This window comes from Mobula birostris, chromosome 17 (genome assembly GCF_030028105.1).
Source record: "Mobula birostris isolate sMobBir1 chromosome 17, sMobBir1.hap1, whole genome shotgun sequence".
In the NCBI taxonomy this organism is placed as follows: domain Eukaryota; kingdom Metazoa; phylum Chordata; class Chondrichthyes; order Myliobatiformes; family Myliobatidae; genus Mobula; species Mobula birostris.
Window position 1 is genome coordinate 22,563,198 of NC_092386.1, and position 21,603 is coordinate 22,584,800.

At 42.1% G+C, this 21,603-nt stretch overlaps 1 protein-coding gene across 1 annotated transcript in view; it reads left to right on the forward strand.

Moving 5' to 3' along the window:
* The window catches only part of fer (fer (fps/fes related) tyrosine kinase), a 120,720-nt gene that overhangs the window by 54,756 nt on the left and 44,361 nt on the right, over positions 1 to 21,603 (forward strand). The window contains exons 6-9 of the mRNA XM_072281363.1: positions 10,047 to 10,184; positions 10,849 to 10,968; positions 11,725 to 11,847; positions 14,472 to 14,661. Of these exons, the coding sequence (XP_072137464.1) occupies positions 10,047 to 10,184; positions 10,849 to 10,968; positions 11,725 to 11,847; positions 14,472 to 14,661 (571 nt within the window). The remainder of the gene's footprint in view (positions 1 to 10,046; positions 10,185 to 10,848; positions 10,969 to 11,724; positions 11,848 to 14,471; positions 14,662 to 21,603) is intronic.

The window sequence follows — 21,603 nt, forward strand, 5'->3', positions numbered from 1 at the left end:
GTCATTTTTCTAGCTCTTTTTTTTTCATGGGATGGGGTTGCTAGCCCCATTCCCAACCCTCCTCCTTTCACTGCTGGACTTGGGACCTGCATAGTGGAGTTTATTGTTTAAAAATAAGGGGTGGATCTGATATGCAGCAAGTCTGTGATTCAAATAAGAGATTATTGGAAACCACAAACAAGAGAAAATTTGCAGATGCTGGAAATCTGAGCAACACACACAAAATGCAGGAGGAACTCAGCAGACCGGGCAGCATCTATAGGAAAAAGTTAAATTGACATTTCGGGCCGAAACCCTTCGGCAGGACTGGAGAAAAAGAGCTGAGAAGTAGATTTAAAAGGTGGGGGGAGGCCAGAGAGATCCACCAGGTGACAGGTGAAACTTGGAGGGGGAGGGATGAAGTAAAGAGCTGGGAAGTTGGTTGGTGAGATGAAGTGAGAGAGGGAAAAGGGGATGGGAAATGGGGGGGGGGGGGTGTTGGGGCCATTACCAGAAGTTAATGAATGTACAGAGATTAGAGTAGGGGGCTGAGGAAGCAACTTTGTAGAGCACCAGTGTTTAGAGTAATTGTGGCAGAGGTGTTCCTTCCTATCCTGACTGATTGCATTCTGTTGGTCATGAAGTCAAAGGTCCATTGTAGACTGAGCCGTTGCCTCCCAGATCTCAAGAGTTTGGTGATGAGTTTGCCTGGAATTGTAATATTGAAGATGGCGCTGTAGTCAATAAACAATAGCCTAACGTAAGTGTCTTTACTGTCCAAGTGTTCCAGAGATGAGTGTAGGGCCAGAGAGAGGGTGACATCCGTAGACCTGTTTCAGTAGTATACAAATTGCAATGGTTTAAGATAGACTGAGAGGCTAGAGTTAATCACTGCCATGACTGCCTCTTAAAGTATTTCATCATGGTAGATGTTAGAGTCACTGGACGATAGTCATTGAGGCAGGTTACCTGTTTTTCTTAGGTACCAGGATGAAAGTGAACTTCTTAAAAGAAGTGTGAACCTCAGATTGAGGCAGAGAGAGGTTAAAAATATCTGCAAATACTCTTGCCAGGTGATCTGTACAGGATCACACAAGACGCAGCTGGTGATGCTATCTAGGCCAGATGCTTTCCCCAGGTTCATTCTGCGGAAGACTGATGTCAGGTCCACAACGATGATAGTGGGTTCAGCTGCATTGGAGGCTGTCTGAGTGGATGAGTGTAGAATGTTTTAACCTCATCAGGAAGGTATGTGCTGTTTTTGGTGATGTTGCCTGATTTGTTTTGTAGTCTGTTATTGCACGTAACCCTCACCACAACTGAAGGCTGGCCTGGGACTCAATTTTGGAAATAGTTTTATGCTGGGCACGTAGCCAAGTGGTTAAGGCGTTCGTCTAGTGATCTGAAGGTCGCTAGTTCAAACCTCAGCTGTGGCAGTGTGTTTGTGTCCTTGAGCAAGGCACTTAACCACACTTTGCTCTAGTGTCTGTGCGAGGAGTGGCGCCCCACACTGACTTCCAATCTGCGCCTTGTAAGGCATGAAAATGCCCGACACAAGCCTCTCATGGTCATGAGTCTTGGCACTCCTGATAACTTTATGGAAATCATAACTCAATTTCTTGTAAAGGTTAGGGTTTGAATGCTACAGAACTAGACTTCAGTAGGGAGTGGATCTCCCGGTTCATCCATGGTTTCTGGCCTGCAGCTATCAGGATTGTCCTCTGTAGTGCACAGTCCTTGACACACTCTTCTGAGTCTCAGAGCATGGATCTGTCTACTAACTCTAAGCAGTCACATAGAAGCTCATCTACTTCAACACACACCCATATGTATCATCGACATATAATAACCATGATATATATAGTAGATGGTTACATTGTAGTCATTCGGCAAACCAAAATTGCTGTACTTTGCCAAGCCAAGAACCAGTGAAAGCTGCATCATTACCTTGAAGATGATCCTAAATCGAACATTATTGCTTTATCAAGTATGGGCCAATGTCTAAGATCTCTTGGTGTCATGTTCTGGCCATAGGATTGTTGTTATATTTAAAGACCAAACTCCTACCCCTCCTCACAGTCCCCCACCCTGCTCTCATGACTATACCCCTCCCCCACACAAAACCACCACGGTGGGCTTCACGGCTGAACAGGTGAGAAGACAGCTGAAACGTCTCAACCCAAGCAAGGCTGCAGGACCAGATGGTGTCAGTACCAGGGTGCTCAAAGCCTGTGCCCCTCAGCTATGTGGAGTATTTCGCCATGTATTCAACCTGAGCCTGAGGCTCCGGAGGGTTCCTGTACTGTGGAAGACGTCCTGCCTCTTCCCTGTGCCGAAGATGCCGCGCCCCAGTGGCCTCAATGACTACAGACCAGTGGCATTAACCTCCCACATCATGAAGACCCTGGAGAGACTTGTTCTGGAGCTGCTCCGGCCTATGGTCAGGCCATACTTAGATCCCCTCCAGTTCGCCTACCAGCCCCGACTAGGAGTTGAGGATGCCAGCGTCTACCTGCTGAACCGTGTCTACGTCCACCTGGACAAGCCAGCGAGCACTGTGAGGGTCATGTTTTTTGACTTCTTCAGTGCGTTCAACACCATCCGCCCTGCTCTGCTGGGGGAGAAGCTGACAGCGATGCAGGTGGATGCTCCCCTGGTGTCATGGATTCTTGATTACCTGACTGGCAGACCACAGTACGTGTGCTTGCAACACTGTATGTCCGACAGAGTGATCAGCAGCACTGGGGCTCCACAAGGGACTGTCTTGTCTCCCTTTCTCTTCACCATTTACACCTCGGACTTCAACTACTGCACAGAGTCTTGTCATCTTCAGAAGTTTTCGGATGATTCTGCCATAGTTGGATGCATCGGCAAGGGAGATGAGGTTGAGTACAGGGCTATGGTAGGAAACTTTGTCACATGGTGTGAGCAGAATTATCTGCAGCTTAATGTGAAAAAGAGTAAGGAGCTGGTGGTAGACCTGAGGAGGGCTAAGGTACCGGTGACCCCTGTTTCCATCCGGGGGTCAGCGTGGAAATGGTGGAGGATTACAAATACATGGGGATACGAATTGACAATAAACTGGACTGGTCAAAGAACACTGAGGCTGTCTACAAGAAGGGTCAGAGCCGTCTCTATTTCCTGAGGAGACTGAGGTCCTTTAACATCTGCCGGACGATGCTGAGGATGTTCTATGAGTCTGTGGTGGCCACTGCTATCATGTTTGCTGTTGTGTGCTGGGGCAGCAGGCTGAGGGTAGCAGACACCAACAGAATCAACAAACTCATTCGTAAGGCCAGTGATGTTGTGGGGATGGAATTGGACTCTCTCACGGTGGTGTCTGAAAAGAGGATGCTGTCTAAGTTGCATGCCATCTTGGTCAATGTCTCCCATCCATTACATAATGTACTGGGTGGGCACAGGAGTACATTCAGCCAGAGACCCATTCCTCCAAGATACAGCACAGAGCGTCATAGGAAGTCATTCCTGCCTGTGGCCATCAAACTTTATAACTCCTCCCTTGGAGGGTCAGATACCCTGTGCCGATAGGCTGGTCCTGGACTTATTTCATAATTTACTGGCATAATTTACATATTACTATTTAACTATTTATGGTTCTATTACTATTTATTATTTATGATGCAACTGTAACAAAAACCAATTTCCCCCTGGGATCAATAAAGTATGACTATGACTACTATGACTATTACCTTTAGTGCAACCAAGATAACAAGGCCTTACAAATTTAGAATTTGAAATTTAGAATTCTGAGTGGCTAACAAGAATGAATTCTTTGGAACTGGAGCAAGATGTTCTTAATTATCTGTGGTTCACATTGGCGTAAAACTCATTCCAAGCATGCTGAACACTCCTTTTAATTTTGAATTTATTACTACATCGCGCACAAAGTGAAACTGATCTTAGCCACTGTGAATTGTTTTCTGCTGTGAAGATTTCACTGGCAAACTATTTGATCTCCTTGGTCACCTGTCTATAAAGAATTCCTTACTGATAATTTAAAATTAAATCTCTTTCAATCAGATTATAACAGAAAACTTGATATGCTCAAAGATTAATTTCCCTTAAATGTGCAACTATAAATTTTATTTATATACTTTAAATTTAGTTAAGACTATAGTCTTTGTTGTGCTACTTCTTCAAATTTTCATCCTAGGGCTACAATGTGTTGGTTGTTCACATTACTGTTCTTCCACTAATTTGAGTTCAGTTTGTTGTGAACTTTGCAGTAGCTCTTATGGAAAAAGTGTGGGGGGGGAGGATTAACAGAACAAAATGCATCGTTTGCCAAGCATATTTGTATGAAATCAACTGACTGCTTCCGAGCAGGCCTAAATTATAGTCTAAGGGAGGAGGCTTTGCATGAGGCCTTTTGTTTTGTACATTTATGTAGATGCTGATTCTCCCTTTGAACTTTGTGGGGTTAAAATGTTTCAGAATTGTCTATACTAATATTTAAAATGTCCAGTTTCTATACTGTTATGTGAAATATTCAGTTACTATGCTAATATTTGAAATAGTCAGTTACTCATCTAATGTTCAGATGAATTTCTTTTGCTAATTCATCTTCCACGTCAGAACAGATGTTGCTGTTTTGTTGGGAGTAACAGCTATATCAAATACACCAGAGAAATGCTAAATGGCATGAAAATAATGGGAATTCAGTGGCCAAAGACACTGTAGCAATGCATTTTTTAAAACCTTACACATGTGGTAGATTTTAACACTGGTCTGATTCAGGTGGATCTATTCAATTATATTAGCTCCTCAATGGATCGAGGCAGAAAGTAGTCCAGTGATTCTAGTGCTAATACAAAGCAAGCTCACTGATATACGAAATGATTTATTACACAAGTAACATGGGAGGTCGGTGTTGTCAGTGGGGAAAAGAGCAACACTTAGACTGGAAACAGTCAATTCTGATCTCTCCTACAACTGAATGAAGACAACATTTAAAAGGCAACTTCGACAAATAAATGTAAAGAGATATGGGCCAAACATTGGCAAATTGGACTATCTTAGATGGGCATCTATGTTGATAGGGATGAGTTGGACCTGAGGACCTATGTCCATGCTGTTACTCTTGACTAAAGATCACCAAACACAAAATATTAAATTTTAACACTTGACATAACTAGAAGTAAAAGAACTAAAAAAAAAATCCATTTTCTCACTTGGCCACAGATAACTTACATTTATGCAGCCGTTTTATGCCTATTTGCAGATGGAGTAGCAGTTTGAAAAATGCTCTGGATTTATTTCTAACACTATTAATACTATCACAAGTGGTCTAAGGGATTTATTGGAGATGGAGGTCTGTAATTAGTGGTGTACCACAGGTATCTGTGCTGGGACTCCTGCTGTTTGTGTGTACATTAATGACCTGGATGAAAATGTAAATGGTGAGTTAATAAGTTTGTGGATGATACCAAGATTGATGGAGTTGTGGATAGTGTAGAAGACTAGCAAAGAATACAGCGTAATATAGATCAATTGTAGACATGGGCAGAGAAATAGCAGGTGGTGTTTAACCCAGATAAATGTGAGGTGATGCACCTTGGTAGGGCAAATGCAAAGAGATGGTACACTGTTAAGGGCTGAGCAGAGTGATCTTGGGGTCCAAGTTCAAATACTTGCTTTTATTAGTTGAGACATTAAGTTCAAAAGTCAAGAGGTTATGTGGGAACTTTATAGAACTGTGGTTAGGCCACACCTAGAGTATTGCATACAGTTGTGGTCACCCCACTATAAGAAGGATGTTGAGGCTTTGAAGAGCATGCAGATGAGGTTTACCAGGATGTTGCCTGGTTTAGAGGACATGTGCTATCATGAGATGCTGGACAAACTTGAGTTGTTCTCTCTGGAGTGGTGGAGGCTGAGGCGAGATCTGACAGAGGTTTATAAGATTATGAGAGACATAGATAAAGCAGGCAGGAGTTTCTTTTTCCTAGGGTAGATACGTCTTATACCAGAGGGCATGCATTGAATGTGAGAGGGGGTAGGTTCAAAGGGGATGTTTTTTTACTCAGAAAGTGGCAGGTGCCTGGGATATGGACTTTGTGTAGGTGGGAGGGAATAGTTTTTGTTTTCTCTATTACTTTTTAGCTGGTTTGGCACAACATTGTGGACCAAAAGTCCTGTTCCAGTGCTATACTGTTTTATGTTCTGAGTGCTGATTTCCAATGGGACCATTTAAATATGCTTTAAAAGACAAATAGTACAGTGGATTCCAGTTAATTGGGCCATTGGATTCATCAGTGCAACTGCTTATTTGTGATAACTCTTAAAGAATAAAAACTAATTAAGAAAATAGCCAGAATTTCATTTATTTATTTGGGGCACTTTTACTGCTGAATTTGACCAGGAAGCTATTGCTGAACAGTTTCTAACTAGAGTCAGTCATATGCACTTGTGACCTGGACACTACACCATGCTTGGAGCAAGCAGATTTTAAATAACATCAGTTGTGTGTGCTTGTGTTATGTTATCCATTTGGGCGGACGGACACTAATTCTTAAAGCAGTGATATTTAATAATTTTGTTCTTTATTGTGATTTAAAAAAATTTCAGACCCTTGCCAAGATGGCATGAAAGGATTTGAAACTAGCCAAAAAATTACCCTGGGTAATTTCTAAAGAACTTCTAGGTCATTTCTAAAGAACACGGCAGTGTATAATGGATGAATTCGTCCTTTGATAACTTGAAAACTAATACAGTTTTATAATACTGTGGTAGTATTGGTAGTGCTCTAATTTATTCTGTATTTCTTTTAAATACCTAACTTGTTACTCAGTTGAATTGCAGTTTGTCTTTTTTATGCCTTAAGTACTTCCATGGAACTTTGGCTAATTGGGGCAGCCTCTTAATTGGGCCAGAATGTATTGGTTCTGATGTGCCCCAATTAACTGGAATCCACTGTATATCTGGTTAAGGTATGTCTATAATATGATACTGAAATTTGGTTCCTTTTGGAACAACCGACTCAGTATCCCAGCAACAGCTGGGTCCTCTTTTTGCAGAAATAGACCAATACATTAATTTTCTGATGCTGGCTCCTGATTAAAAGTTAGGCACTTGTATCTTTTATAATATTATACCCAGAGCAAAGAACTGATTGTGCCGTAGTTCCAAAATCAGTCATACCCTGTAACAAAGAAAGTTTCCGGTTCTTGAATTGCAAGTGATCACAGTCATGGTATGAAGCTAGTTTGTGTGTAGCTTCTTGACATAATTGTCTTTTCTTGATCTAGCCTTATGATTCTTGTGGAGACTGACCTTTCAGAAACCAGGACACAATAAAATGAAATTGGACTTATCATAAACAAGAGGAATTCTGCAGATGCTGGAAATTCAAGCAACACACATCGAAGTTGCTGGTGAATGCAGCAGGCCAGGCAGCATCTCTAGAAAGAGGTACAGTTGACGTTTCAGGCCGAAACCCTTCATCCTGACGAAGGGTCTCAGCCCGAAACGTCGACTATACCTCTTCCGAGAGATGGTGCCTGGCCTGCTGCGTTCACCAGCAACTTTGATGTGTGTTGCTTGGACTTATCATAGGCGTGCATTTCTGGTGCCTGACAGATCTGGTATGGTTGGATTTGCCTGAGCTTGGATTTAGTTTTTTATCGTGTTTTTGCACATTGCAAAATTCTGCGGGCCACACAGGAGGAAATAGAAAAATAAGATCAAGATAGTCTTAGACGGCTAAGATAGTCCTCTGAAAGATCAATTCTCAGTGGTGGTTCCAGATCTATGAAGCATTAAATAAATATTCTCTCATGCAAACCTTTCCTTGCCATTGCAAAACTCCCAACATAAAATTCACTATGTTCACCTGCCTGATGTCCACCACCTCTTCCAAATGGTATTCTTGCAGTGTTTCTCTTATATCAGTACAGATTTCGGTGCCAGACAAATGTAATCTCTCAATGTTACATTATGGAGTTTACTACTTTGTTCTTATCAAAGCGGAACCAGAGTTAAACAAATGCAATCTACCTATGCAGTCTTGATGCAAGGTTTTGACCCAAAGCATCGACAATTTCAATCCGCTAAGTTTCTCCAGCAAATTATTTATTCCTATATATGACAAGCTTTTGTTCATGTTTGAACACTCCTAGAAGATGACTCGTGATTCACAAAAACCCAGAGATAGAAATCTGGTTGCCACCTGAACGGAGGCCATCAGCATTATAGGCTTAATGCACATTAGTTCTGATTTTCCTTTTAATATGATTTTTAAAAATAGTTCCTTGTTGCCAGCACATACTAAAAATTGCCCCCACACCCTTAATGAGCAGGAAATGCGGTTGATATACAATATATTTCATAAGATTCTTACAGACTGAAAAAAATCGTAACAGGCAATTTTTGCTATCTAGTTACAAGTTGTTTACTGTTAGTTCCAGGACAAATAATGGACTCTGGACACCTGTATACGACCTTATCAAAAGCCTTCTTAAAAACCCAAATACACCTCATTCACTGGTGTCCAATATCTCTTCCACTTATCAACTGCTCAAAGACCTCCAGCAGTCAAATAAGATTTTCCTTTCATAACTCCAAAATCTGTAATAAAGCTCGAACATTAGATTTTGGTTAATTGGGGCATATTGGGACCAATATATTTTGGTCTACTTAAGCAGCTGCCACAGTTACCCAAAATTTCATGGAAATAGTTATAAAGGTATTTAAGGAAAAGACAAACTGGGTAACATATTATGTACTTAGAAGAAATACAGAACAAATTTACCAATATTACTCCAGTACCATAAAACTGTCTATTAGTTTCTAATAGTTATCAAAGAAGGAATACATCCAGTGTATGGTGCCCTGTTCTTTTGATTGACTGTAAATGAACAAAATCAGCACAGACTCCTAGGGCAGATAATGTTGAACTTGTTGAAGTAGTGAAATTGCTTCATTTTCACTTCTGGTCATTTCTGGTATCTCCAAGCCTGAAAGCTTGAAAACATAGTAACACAGTGAGCAAAACAGTTCCAAATTGTCTTATTGCTTATTTCTCACCAACTACCAATGACAAAAATCACTTGTTTTTGAACACAAACACACTTAACTATTTAAAAATTGTTTACTCTAAGCACAGCGTAGTGGTGACAGCCACACAAGTGCACTCAACTGACCCTAGTGAGTAACTGTTTGGCAACAGTTTCAATCATACAGCTATTTTCTCAATTACTTTTTGTTCTTTAAGAGTTGTCTCAAATAAGTGGCTGTCCTGATTAACCGATGGCCCAATAAAACAGAATCCTCTTTATTTTCGTGTTTCTGCCAATAAACTGATGGAGTGGTACTACAGTGGATTCCAGGAGCAGCTCAACACGTTTGGGAAACGCAAGCATGAATTCTTTTCTGTGATGACAAAGGGCTGAGATGATCAGCCTCCAAGAAGTACAGTCATCTTCCCTTTGTGGGAGATGTCATTCTGGCAAGGGAAGATTTTCCCTCTGCCTTGCATTTATTTCAAGTTAATCATGGCTCCTTGCTGGATCAAGTATTATGCTGAGGGTAATCTCTCTCACCACACTTCACCTTTGGATTGATATTGTTTGTTGATGATGTGTGAACCAATGAATGAACAACATATTTATTACAACCTATCAAATATTAGAATATATATTATATTAATTTAAAGCCATCTTCATACCACTTTGTGGATCGCTAGTCAGACTTCATTTGTCTGCATGCTTGGATATGCAGTGGTTTGTGACAGTGGATGCTAAGAATTAAAATTCAACTATGTTCATGCTCCCAAGCTCTGTTACTCCATGATTCTCTTGTGTGTTTGTTGGAAATTGTATGCGTTATTTAACTTGCCTTAATGCTGTCAGTGGTAAGATTTGAAATACGTGAAGGATTTGAAGAAACTCACACTGACTAAAGAAGATGGTGCAAGTTTCTTTAAGGAATAGTAACAATAGGCTATCTCCCACTAAGGGGTTTTAATGCATTTGTACAGTAAATTTGAAGATTTGTGAAAATATGTTGTACATGACAATAATCTTTTTTATTTTCACTTTCCTCCATAGAAAGGGAATTCTAGAAGAATATGTAAACATAACTAGCCTTGTAACAGAACAAATAGTAACTATCCACAAGGATGTCCAAAATTCTGTGGAACAAATCGACCCCACTTCAGAGTATAGCCACTTCATTGAAAATCACAGGTAATGTATTTATTATTAAATCCAATACTAACAAAACAAAGTAATTGTAATGCATACTATAAATTTTCCAGGGTAGCCAAGATTCCCTGACCTGATTATTTTTATTTTGATGAAGTTTTTTTCTGCAAAATATGGAAATGTATATCTACAAATCAAAGTATAGAATATATTGAGATAAATGGACAATTAATTCATTATAATTATCATAACTGTGGATGAAGCATTGTTCCAGATACTTAGTTGCTCTTGTTTGATCAACGTTGAAAGGTTGAGTAACATTGAATAAACAAATTTGAAGATTGTACTGTCCTGAAGTGTTAGCCCAGATTGTTTCGAAGTGGTAGCTTTAGGAGTTGGTTCCAAAATCTTATGATTCTGAGATGGAAAAAAAACTGAAAACTGGAAAACTAAGGAATGCTGTTTATAAAATGAACTTTTGAAAATGTAAATATTGCTTTGGGGTGTGTTTGTAAGTTCTCTTCATTGGTAATGAATTTACATTTGTAACTATATTGTTTTTCTGATAGTAATTCTTTTTACATTTTTATATGTAATACAACTCCATGGGCAATTTAATTTAATAAGCTTTTTTAAAAAAGCATCAGTCAAAGGTAGTTTAACAGATGCTTGCATATTGTTTTCAATACTTGACTTTTTTTTGTAGGTCACAGCCAATTAGGGAAGCATGTATTGAATTTGATGTTCTATTATTGGAAGAAATAGAAAATGTTCAGTCCAGTGATATCTTGTGGAACAACTTAACAGCAGAAAGTTTACAAACAACGTAAGTTTCGGAAATAGTTCTTATGCCTTTGCTATGTGGTTTCTCAACATTTTAGACAGTAATCTTTTGGGCCTTCAATATTTAACGGCAGCCGCAAAGAAAGTATTTGCTTTGAGTTCTGAGAACAGTTACTAAAATCAGTGCACATTTTGTTTATAACAGATACCTAAAAGGATGTTAAAATGTTCAAGTTTGCTGAAATTGAGAATGTTAAACTGAAAGAAAACATGTTGAGCCTTGGGTGCAAATAGCAGATTCTATCAATTATTATTAACAATAATTGCAAAGCAAATTTTGAAATTCAGAGAGGAAGGTTAATTTCCAGTGTTTGGGGTTTATTTTCTACCTGTGTTCATTGTTCAACTGTAGGCCTTCCAGATGATTGTTAATGTGTCTTAAATATGGTGGTATCATATTTAAGCCTCCAGCTGCACCCTATATAGATTCGGGACCATGTGGGGTATGTTTTAATAATATTTGAGGACAGGAATCTTTTCTGATTTTCCATTCATAACTTAAGACTCTAGAGCACAGATGTGTGCTATTCATATTTTCAGAATATGATCCAATGATGGGAATCTGAATCTTGAATTTTCTATTTAGTGTGGCAAGGCTCATTGTTGATCTCAGGCATTTAAAGGATCTGATTGTGACAGTTTTGATACCTTTGCAGATAATTTGTATAGCTTTTCTTTAGCAATTTGGGTCAATCACTTCTTGAAATTCTTAGATTATCTTCTGCTCTTTCAATAACAGGCTAAAAACAACAACTGAAGACTTAATCCAGACTCAACAAACCATTACCAACAAAGAAGAAATCATGATAGAACTTGAGAAAAAAATTCAGGAAACCACAATGGCATGTGAAAAGAAATCTGAGTAAGTATCAATATGCAAACTCCCAAGTTACTATTTTGATAAAATTTTTGTAAAAACTCAAAGCAGTGATTTAAATTCCAGATCCTATTACTGGAAGACAACAGCTAGAGCTATACCTCTTAAAAGATCCTGTGTTGTTTTTGAATTGCAATGCATATTTACAGTGCCTTCCCAGAAGTCTTCATACTTTATTGTTTTACAACATAGAATCACAGTGGATTTAATTTGGCTTTTTTGGCACTGATCAACAGAAAAAAACGTTGGCGTCAAAGTGAAAACCGATATCTACAAAGTGATCTAAATTAATTACAAACATAGAACACAAAATAATTGATTAATTATTCACCCCCTTCAAAGTGTTTAGTAGATTCACCTTTGGCAGCAATTATAGCCTTGATTGAGTCTGTGTAAATAGGTCTCTATCAGTTTTGGACAGACACTGCAATTTTTCCCCATTCTTCTCTACAAAACTGCTCAAGCTCTGAGAGATTACATGGGGATCGTGAGTGAACAGCGCTTTTCAAGTCCAGCCACAAATTTTCAATTGGATTGAGGTCTGGAGTCTGATTTTGCCACTCTAGGACATTAACTTTGTTGTTTTTAAGCCATTCCTGTGTAGCTTTGGCTTTATGCTTGGAGTCATTGTCTTGCTGGAAAATACAAATCTTCTCCCAAGTCGCATTCTCTTGCAGGCTGCACAGGATTTCCCTGCATTTTGCTGCATTCATTTTATCCTCTAACGTCATAAGCCTTCCAGAGCCTCCTGCAGTGAAGCATCCCCACAGCATGATGCAGCTACCACCATGCTTCACGGTGGGGATGGTGTGTTTTTGATGATATGGGGTGTTTGGCATAGGTCAGTTTTTGGTCTTATGGCCAAAAAGCTTAATTTTGATTTTATCAGACCATAGAACCTTCTTCCAGCTCCCACATGCCTTCTGGCAAACTAGCTGAGATTTCATGAGAATTTTTTTTTCAACAGTGGCTTTTTTTTTGCCATTCTGCCACAAAACTGTGACTGGTGATGCACCCGGCAACAGTTGTTGTCTGCGAAGTTTCTCCCATTTCTTCCAGAGTTGTCATAGATGTCTTAATAGCCTCTGTCACTAGTCCCCTTCTTGCACAGTCCCTTAGTTTTTGAGGATGGCCATTTACAGGCAGATTTACAGCTGTGCCATATTCTTTTCATTTCTTGATGATTGGCTTAACTGTACTCCAAAGGATATTCAGTGACTTGGAAATTTTCTTGAATCCATCTCCTGACGTGATTTCAATAACCTTTGCGCAGAGTTGCTTGGAGTGTTCTTTGTCTTCATGGTGTAGTTTTTGCCAGGATATTGACTCACCAGCAGTTGGACCTTCCAGATTCAAGTGTATTTTTACTATAATCATACACCTTGACTGCACACTGTGATCTCCATTTACCTAATTATGTGACTTCTAAAACCAAACAGTAGTGATGATTTGGTGTGTCATATTAAAGGCAAAGTATTTATGTTTTCAACTGAGAACTACACTGTCATTTAAAATATTCTTTGCAGACTGATCACAGATATCTTTGTAAAAGTGATTTACCAAATTGCTGCTATCTTTTAAAACATACAACAAAACAGATTTTGGTTGCATATTATTTCTCTTGCAACTTCCCCCCCGGCCGGCCAAGTTTAAAAAATCTCGTTTGGGTGGATGCTGTGCGATGTGCCCCCGTTACAGATCGGTACCACGAAATAACAATCAGTACACAATATGTGACTGAACAATTGAGCTTTATAATTCTTAATTTGACTGTATGGTTAGTAAAGAAACAAAAAAAACAAAAAGGGCCCATTCTCATTAAACAGGCACAAACATTGGAGCTCACAGTGTCATCCATTTGTTCCAATTCTCCTCCGAACATAACCGACCCTTGGACCCTCACTCCTCAGTCCACTCCGTCTGGTGGTCTACCAACTCTCTCCATTCATGTTCTCTCTCTTCATTGCTGCCCAACTAAAGGCCACAAAATCCCTGCTCCCAGACACACAAGAAAGAACAACATCCCGCTCGTTGGCTTCATGCCACGTTATCTCTAGTTATAACCCAAACATTGCTGCTACAGAGAAACCATTACCTTAGCCTGAGCATTGACACATTACAGAGAGGCCATTACATTAGCAGTGAAACCTTACAGCGTGTTACATTATTATTAAATCTGTTAGGCCGTAAATCCCAAATCACGATTAGCTGTGTTTAAAAATAAAAATCTTTTTTGATCAAATTCCATTTATCTGCATTTTCTAATTTTTGAACCATTTGCTATTGAAAATTCTTTACACATTTGCACCAAAACTTTAGTGATTTTGGCAAAAGCTCTATTCAAGCAACTGTTCCTTTTCTGCTCCAAGGACTAATGGCTGTAGCTTCACTGGTTTCTTCATCTAACTGAAATGCCCCCAGTTGCTTTCTTGGCATCTCTAGTTTTGGCTTTAACACAAATAATGAAAACAAACCACTGGTTTTATCTTTTGAAGAATGTTAACTCTAATGAGTTGTTTTCAGAAAAGGTTATTTTTCTTGCTTACTGGCGTGCCGTTTCATTATGAAGATGGAGAACATATAATTAATTCAAAATTTCTTTCTACCAGCATTGTGCCGCTGCTGAGTCAGAAGCAGGCGTTGGAGGAGCTGAGGCAAAATGTTCAGCAGATGAAGTGTACTGAAGCTAAACTCTTGGCACAGAAAGATTTATTGGATCGAAAGGTCAAAGAAAATGATGGGAAGGAACCACCTCCAGTGTTGGCCTATGAAGATGATGCAAGATCTGTTACTTCAATGGTACATTTAAATATACATAGTACATCCTGCAGATATTCATATTTAATAACTGTAACAAAAGTAAACTGAAAGAAAAATATAAGAAAATATGACATATGTTTGTCTGATATTTCGGATGTATTTGGGAGCTAGGTTATGTCAATACATTCTTACTGAACAGGAAAAGTACTATGAATATAAGGTGCTAAAGACTATTACTTGGACAAAGTTACAGAGAAGTAAAAAAATAATAATTATAAGTCATCATTCAAAGTTCAGTACACTGAGCAGGTCATATTGCACCTGTGGAATCTGAAAAAGAGCTAAAGGTTAAGGTTGAAAATGTTTAGAACTGGGAAGGAGAGAAAGTAAATTTTAAGTTTCAGAAAGTTGGATGGTTGGACAAAAGAATTTTTTCTGATAAGATGAAACTAGGGCTATCATGGACAGAGATGCAGTTGAAACCAATTGTATATTAGATGAGTGTCTGTGTGTGTGTGTGAGAGAGAGAGATAACTGTGTGTTATCTCCTAAGATGAAAGATAGTGTGTATTATTCAGGGTCTTGTTGTGAAACTATGTTGTACAGCTGGGAGTCTTTTGGTTGCGGATCTTCGATTGTGTAAAGCCTGTCTTTTGAGATTGAGAAGTGCAGAGGGGATGGTACCTTGGTTTCGAAATAGAGGCAACACAGGATGAAGAATTTCCCATTTGTCCTATAGATTAGTTCCACTTCTATGTTAAGCTTGTTGGAGGTAAAGTGCACCGTGGTAGTGAGAAAGATTGATGAATAAAAGGCATTGAGAGACCTCTGAATCCATTCATTAGGAACATGGTTTGTATGCCATCATGAACCAGATGCAAGATAAATCAAATTTCTGTGGGTAATGGGATTTGAAGGGGATATTTACACAGTTCCTCCCAATTGATAGAGGAAAAAGTATCTGTGAGCTTATATAATTGCTGGTGCTGCTGACAGTATTTCTCTTGGAGTTGTCATGCAGTGAAGAACACATCCACTGTGCTTATTGATGGATGAATTTACGCTGATTGGGAAAGCAAATCTTAAGCCTTTGGGAGGCGATGCTTGATAGGGAACTTGGCAGAGAGTGGGGGGAATTCTTGTAGTTATTCTAAAACTGGACATTTGGGAGGGATGATCTCCAAAGAAAATGAATCACTCTCTAGCAGACAATGCCCTGATTTTCAGTGATGGGACCATCCATGTGTTAGAGAGCTGATATATGGTGTATGGGAGATAGAGGTCAATTCAGCAAACTACAACAGTACTACCCTTGTTAGAAGTTTTCAAGGCTTCATCAGAGTTAGGGAGCAGAATGCTGCAAGTTGTGAGAGAGTTTTGTTGAAGTGAGTTAGAGAGATTGGGGGGGTAAAAGAGAGTCAACGTTATGTTGGCAGTTAACAAAGACAGCAGAAAAAAAGAGCTTAAATGTCATGCTGGACTCTGAAATTGAGATCTCTGTTCAGAACTGATAGTTTAGAATTCGAGCGGGAAGATCAGAAGGGATTATGGAAAACATGGCAGGCGGTGGAATTGAGTGCAATATGGTCAGAGCAATGTGAAGGGGAAGGAAGACTGAGAAGTCTTGAATGCATGAGCCGTTGAAGGTTGTGAGTTTTAATATCTTAAAAAAAGACAAAGTTTCTTGCCTTGCAATATTTAGTGTGTCCAGGAACTGTGGATCAGAATAATTGCTGTGAAATGCATCGTTGGCAGTAATTTTCATTTTGTACTGCTGAATTAGTATCAATAGATGGCAGCAAAATAATTTGCTTTACATTTGGCTTTTTGCACATTTGCACCAAGCAGCATTTCAAAGATTGTGCTTTTCTAGCTTCCCCAGCAAAATGGCTGAACATGAGTATTTTTCTTAAGGATTATCCAGCAATTAAAAAAAATGACTGTGATTGATTGTGCAATTTTTATACAAAAAATAGTTTTAGATACAGTTCCTGACAAATATATCTCAGTCCAAAGTGGTTCCCTTGTGTGACCTCGGGTCCTAGAGTAGCCCACCATCAGAAATATAAGAGTAATTTTGAATAGATTGGGTGTGAAGGGAATGGGCAAGCAAACAGATGGGCTTCTGAGCTTTAAACTTTCAATTTGAAGGAACAGAGCCTCAACTTTGCTGCAGTGATGCTAGCCTTTCGCTGCATATATTTTTTCTCTCCCCCTTTCTCTCCCCCTCTCCCCCCCTCTCCCCCCTCTCCCCCCCTCTCCCCCCTCTCCCCCCCTCCCCCCCTCTCCCCCCTCCCCCCCTCTCCCCCCCTCCCCCCCTCCCCCCTCCCCCCCTCCCCCCTCCCCCCTCCCCCCTCCCCCCCTCCCCCCTCCCCCCCTCCCCCCCTCTCCCCCCCTCTCCCCTCCTCCCCCTCTCCCCTCCTCCCCCTCTCCCCTCCTCCCCCTCTCCCCTCCTCCCCCTCTCTCCTCCTCCCCCTCTCCTCCTCCCCCTCTCCTCCTCCCCCTCTCCTCCTCCCCCCCCTCTCCTCCTCCCCCCCTCTCCTCCTCCCCCCCTCTCCTCCTCCCCCCCTCTCCTCCTCCCCCCCTCTCCTCCTCCCCCCCTCTCCTCCTCCCCCCCCTCTCCTCCTCCCCCCCTCCTCCTCCCCCCCTCCTCCTCCCCCCCTCCTCTCCCCCCTCCTCTCCCCCCTCCTCTCCCCCCTCCTCTCCCCCCTCCTCTCCTCCCCCTCCTCCCCCTCCTCCTCCCCCTCCTCCCCCTCCCCCTCCCCCTCCCCTCCCCCTCCCCCTCCCCCTCCCCCTCCCCCTCCCCCTCCCCCTCCCCCTCCCCCTCCCCCTCCCCCTCCCCCTCCCCCTCCCCCTCTCCCCCTCCCCCTCTCCCCCTCCCCCTCCCCCTCTCCCCCTCTCCCCCTCTCCCCCTCTCCCCCTCTCCCCCTCTCCCCCTCTCCCCCTCTCCCCCTCTCCCCCTCTCCCCCTCTCCTCCCCCTCTCCTCCTCTCCTCCCCTTCCCCTCCCCCCCTCTCTCCACCTGCTGTGTTGCCTCTGTGTGCTCATGCAAATCCTCGATCGTTCCTATTTCCTACTTATGGTGCTGTCTCTTGTTTTTGCTTGCTCTCGTGTCAAACTCTGTCTCATGCTCTTGTGTGCTTAGAAGGTGATTTAAGTACATAAGTATGGAAACCAGGGCTACAGGTAGTGCAGCATTCTCTGATTCAATATTCAATTTTGACTTCCATTGCTGACTGCGTGGAGTTTTAACCCAATGGGTTTCCCCATTTTCTGGGGAAGCCAGAAAAACACAATCTTTGAAATGTGGCTTGGAGCAAATTTGCAAACAGTCAAACAAAGCAAATTATTTTGCTGCCATCTGTTGGTACTAATTTCCCCAGAGAAATTATAGACAGGTGTATGAACAGGAGTAGGCTATTTGGCTGTTTGAGTCAGCTATTCAGTATAATCATGGTTGATTATTCAAATGCAATTCTCAATTCATACTTTCTCCCCAAAATCACTTGCTCTCGTTAGCCTTTTGTACTATATTTTCTTACAAGATGGTGCCGTGTACGACGGCTGTGTTGCAAACTCCGTTCCAAATCTACAGTATACTAATAGTTTCTACAATTGTCTTAGCACTTTCTGTTCTAGCAGCTGATAGTCACATTAGATACGATAGACTGACCCTTCTGAACATCGGAAAGACAGCACTTCCCCACTGGGTGCTGCCGTTCCTACACTGGGATCCCCTGCTTGTGCAATCCATGAGAGACTCATCTCTTACACCACCACTACCTCGGAAGAAAGGCTGGAGACAAGGGAGAAGGGCCGGCCTCCTGGTGAGGCTGAAATGACGTGCAAATCAGCCGCCGCTCCCTAGCATACCCCTGGCTAACATTCAGTCCCTGGAGAACAAGCTGTGTGAACTGAGAGCCATAATCTCCTACCAGCAGAAAACAAAGGAATGTAACGTTTTGTGCTTCGTGGAGACCTGGCTGACTGAGGAGATATTGGACCACACTAACGAGCCCTCTGGGTTCTCCCTGTTCTGGGTGGACAGGTCAGAAAACCTCTCTGGGAAGAGTAAAGGAGGAGGGGTATGCTTCATGATCAACAATGTTTGGTGTGACCCCCAGAATGTACGTCCTTTTGTTCCCCAGACCTGAAATGCCTGATGCTTCTCTGCAGACCCTACTGGCTGCCTAGGGAGTTCAGGGCTGTTATCATCACAGTTGTGTATATTCTGCCGCAGGCTGATACTGACCTGGCTCTCAAGGAACTATATGAGACGATCAGCACCCTGGAGGCTGCACGCCCAGAGGCTGCCTTCATCATCGCCAGTGACTTGAATTGAGCGTTGCTGACGGAAGTCTCTCTGAAGTTTTGTCAGCACATCCAGGTGAGCACTCGTGGAGATAAGACACTTGACCACTGTGGTTACACTCCCTTCCGCAATGCTTACAAAGCTCTCCTTTGCCCAGTTTTTGGAAAATCAGATCATTCTTCGATCCTGCTTTTGCGGACATACAGGCAGAAGCTGAAGCAAGAGGTGGCCATGGTTAAAACTGTCCACTGTTGGTCCAACCAGTCGGCCTCCGTGTTGCAGGACTGCTTCAGTGGCATCAACTGGAATGTCTCCCATGATGAGGATGTCTCCAAGTTCACGGGTGGAGTCACGTGCTTCATCCAGAAGTACATCGACGACATTGTCCCCCAGAAGTCAGTTAGGGTCTTCCCTAACCCGAAACCCTAGATCAATAGTTCCATGTGAGCAGCACTTATCGCGTGACATAGGGCTTACATTGCTGGCAATCAGCAGGGGCTCAAGAAAATCAGCTATGATCTGCGCAAAGCTATCAAGGCTGCAAAACAACAATCCAGGGGCAAGTTTGAGTCAAGATTCACACGTGACTTGTGGCGAGGGCTGCAATACCATTGCAGACTTCAAAGCCAAATGTAGTGGTGCCGCCAACATCATGGCCTCTCTCCTGGATGAGCTCAATCGCTTTTACGCTTGTTTTAATGTCGCTAACTCTGAGCCTCCGAGGAAAGCCACTGCTGCAACCTTCAACTGGTCATCTCTGAGGCTGAGGTATGCAGATGTTTCCAGTGGCATCCCAGGGCGAGTACTCAGGATGCATGCAGAACAACTGTTCGGTGCATTTCCAGACATTTTTAATCTCTCCCTCTCCCAGTGAAGAGTGCCTTCCTGCTTCAAATTATCCACCATTGTCCCTGTACCAAAAAAGACCAAAGTAACATGCCTGAACGACTGACGTCCTGTTGCACTCACCTCAATAATACGCAAATGCTCCTGAGAGGCTGGTCAGGGACTACATCTGCAGCATGCTGCCACCCAAACTGGACCCCCTACAATTCGCCTGCCGACACAACCGGTCGACAGATGACGCAATAGCCACTGCTCTACATGCTGTCCTTACAAATCTGGAGAAGAAGGATGGTTATGTGAGAATGCTGTTCTTGTACTACAGTTCAGCATTCAACACCATAATTCCATCCAGGCTTGACAGGAAGCTCAGAGACCTCGGCTTTGACCCTGCTTGTGCAGCTGGATCCTGGACTTCCTGTCAGATCGCCGGCAGGTGGTAAGAGTGGGATCCCTCACCTCCACCCCTCTGAATCTCAATACAGGGGCCCCTCAGGGCTGCGTGCTGTCCTCTTCTTTACTCCCTGTATGCCCATGGCTGTGTCGCCACCCACAGCTGTAATCTACTAATTAAATTTTCTGATGACACTACTTTGATTGGCCTTATCTCAAACAATAATGAGATGGCCTACAGGGAAGAAGTCATCTCTCTGAGATCGTGGTGTCAAGAAAACAACCTCTCCCTCAATGTCGCAAAAACAAAGGAGCTGGTTGTGGATTACAGGAGGAATGGAGATGGGCTAACCCCTATTGACATCAATGGATCTGGCTTTGAGAGGGTAAACAGCTTCAAGTTCCTCAGCATCTACATCACCAAGGACCTCACGTGGTCTGAACACACCAGCTGTGTGATTTAAAAAAAGGCACATCAGTGCCTCTTTCACCTCAGACGGTTGAAGAAGTTTGATATGGGCCCCCAAATCCTAAGAGCTTTCTACAGGGGCACAATTGAGAGCATTCTGACTGGTGCATCACTGCCTGGTATGGGAACTGTACCTCCCTTAATCGCAGGATTTTGCAAAGAGTGGTGTGGACAGCCCAGAGCATCTGTAGTTGTGAACTTCCCATGATTCAGGATATCTACAAAGACAAGTGTGTAAAAAGGGCCTGTAGGATCACTGGGGACCTGAGTCACCCCCAACCACAATCTATTCCAGCTGCTACCATCCGGGAAACGGTCCCGCAGTATAAAAGCCAGGACCAACAGGCTCTGGGACAGCTCCTTCCACCAGGCCATCAGACTGATTAACTCATGCTGATTTGAGTGTATTTCTATGTTACATTGACTGTTCTATTTATTATGTTATAAATTACTAGGATTGCACATTGCACATTTAGACGGAGACGTAACGTAAAAATTTTTACTCATGTATGTGAAGGATGTAAGAAGTATTGAACTCCTGGAATAAAATTAATAATTTGGTCTCAACAACCTTCTGGACTAGGAATCTGGAGGTTCCCCCTTTTTAAGTGAGGAGATTTCTCTTTATCCTGAATGGCTGTGACCCTTGCTTCTCGACTCCACACCATTGGACACGATTTCCTGCATCTTGTTTGTCCAAATGTCATCAGGATTTTAATAAGGTGCTTGCTTATTCTAAACTCTAATGAATACAAGTCCAATTATCCCAGTCCTTCGGTCATACAGCTCAGAATAGGTTCTTCAGCCCAACAACTCTGGGCCAACCACCGAGAACTTTTTCACACTAATTTTAATATCTCTACATTCCCATAACTATCTAATTTCCTACATCCACCTGCATCCTGGAGACACATTACAGTGGCGAAATAACCTACCAGCCTTGGCATCTGTGAAAATTAGTATCC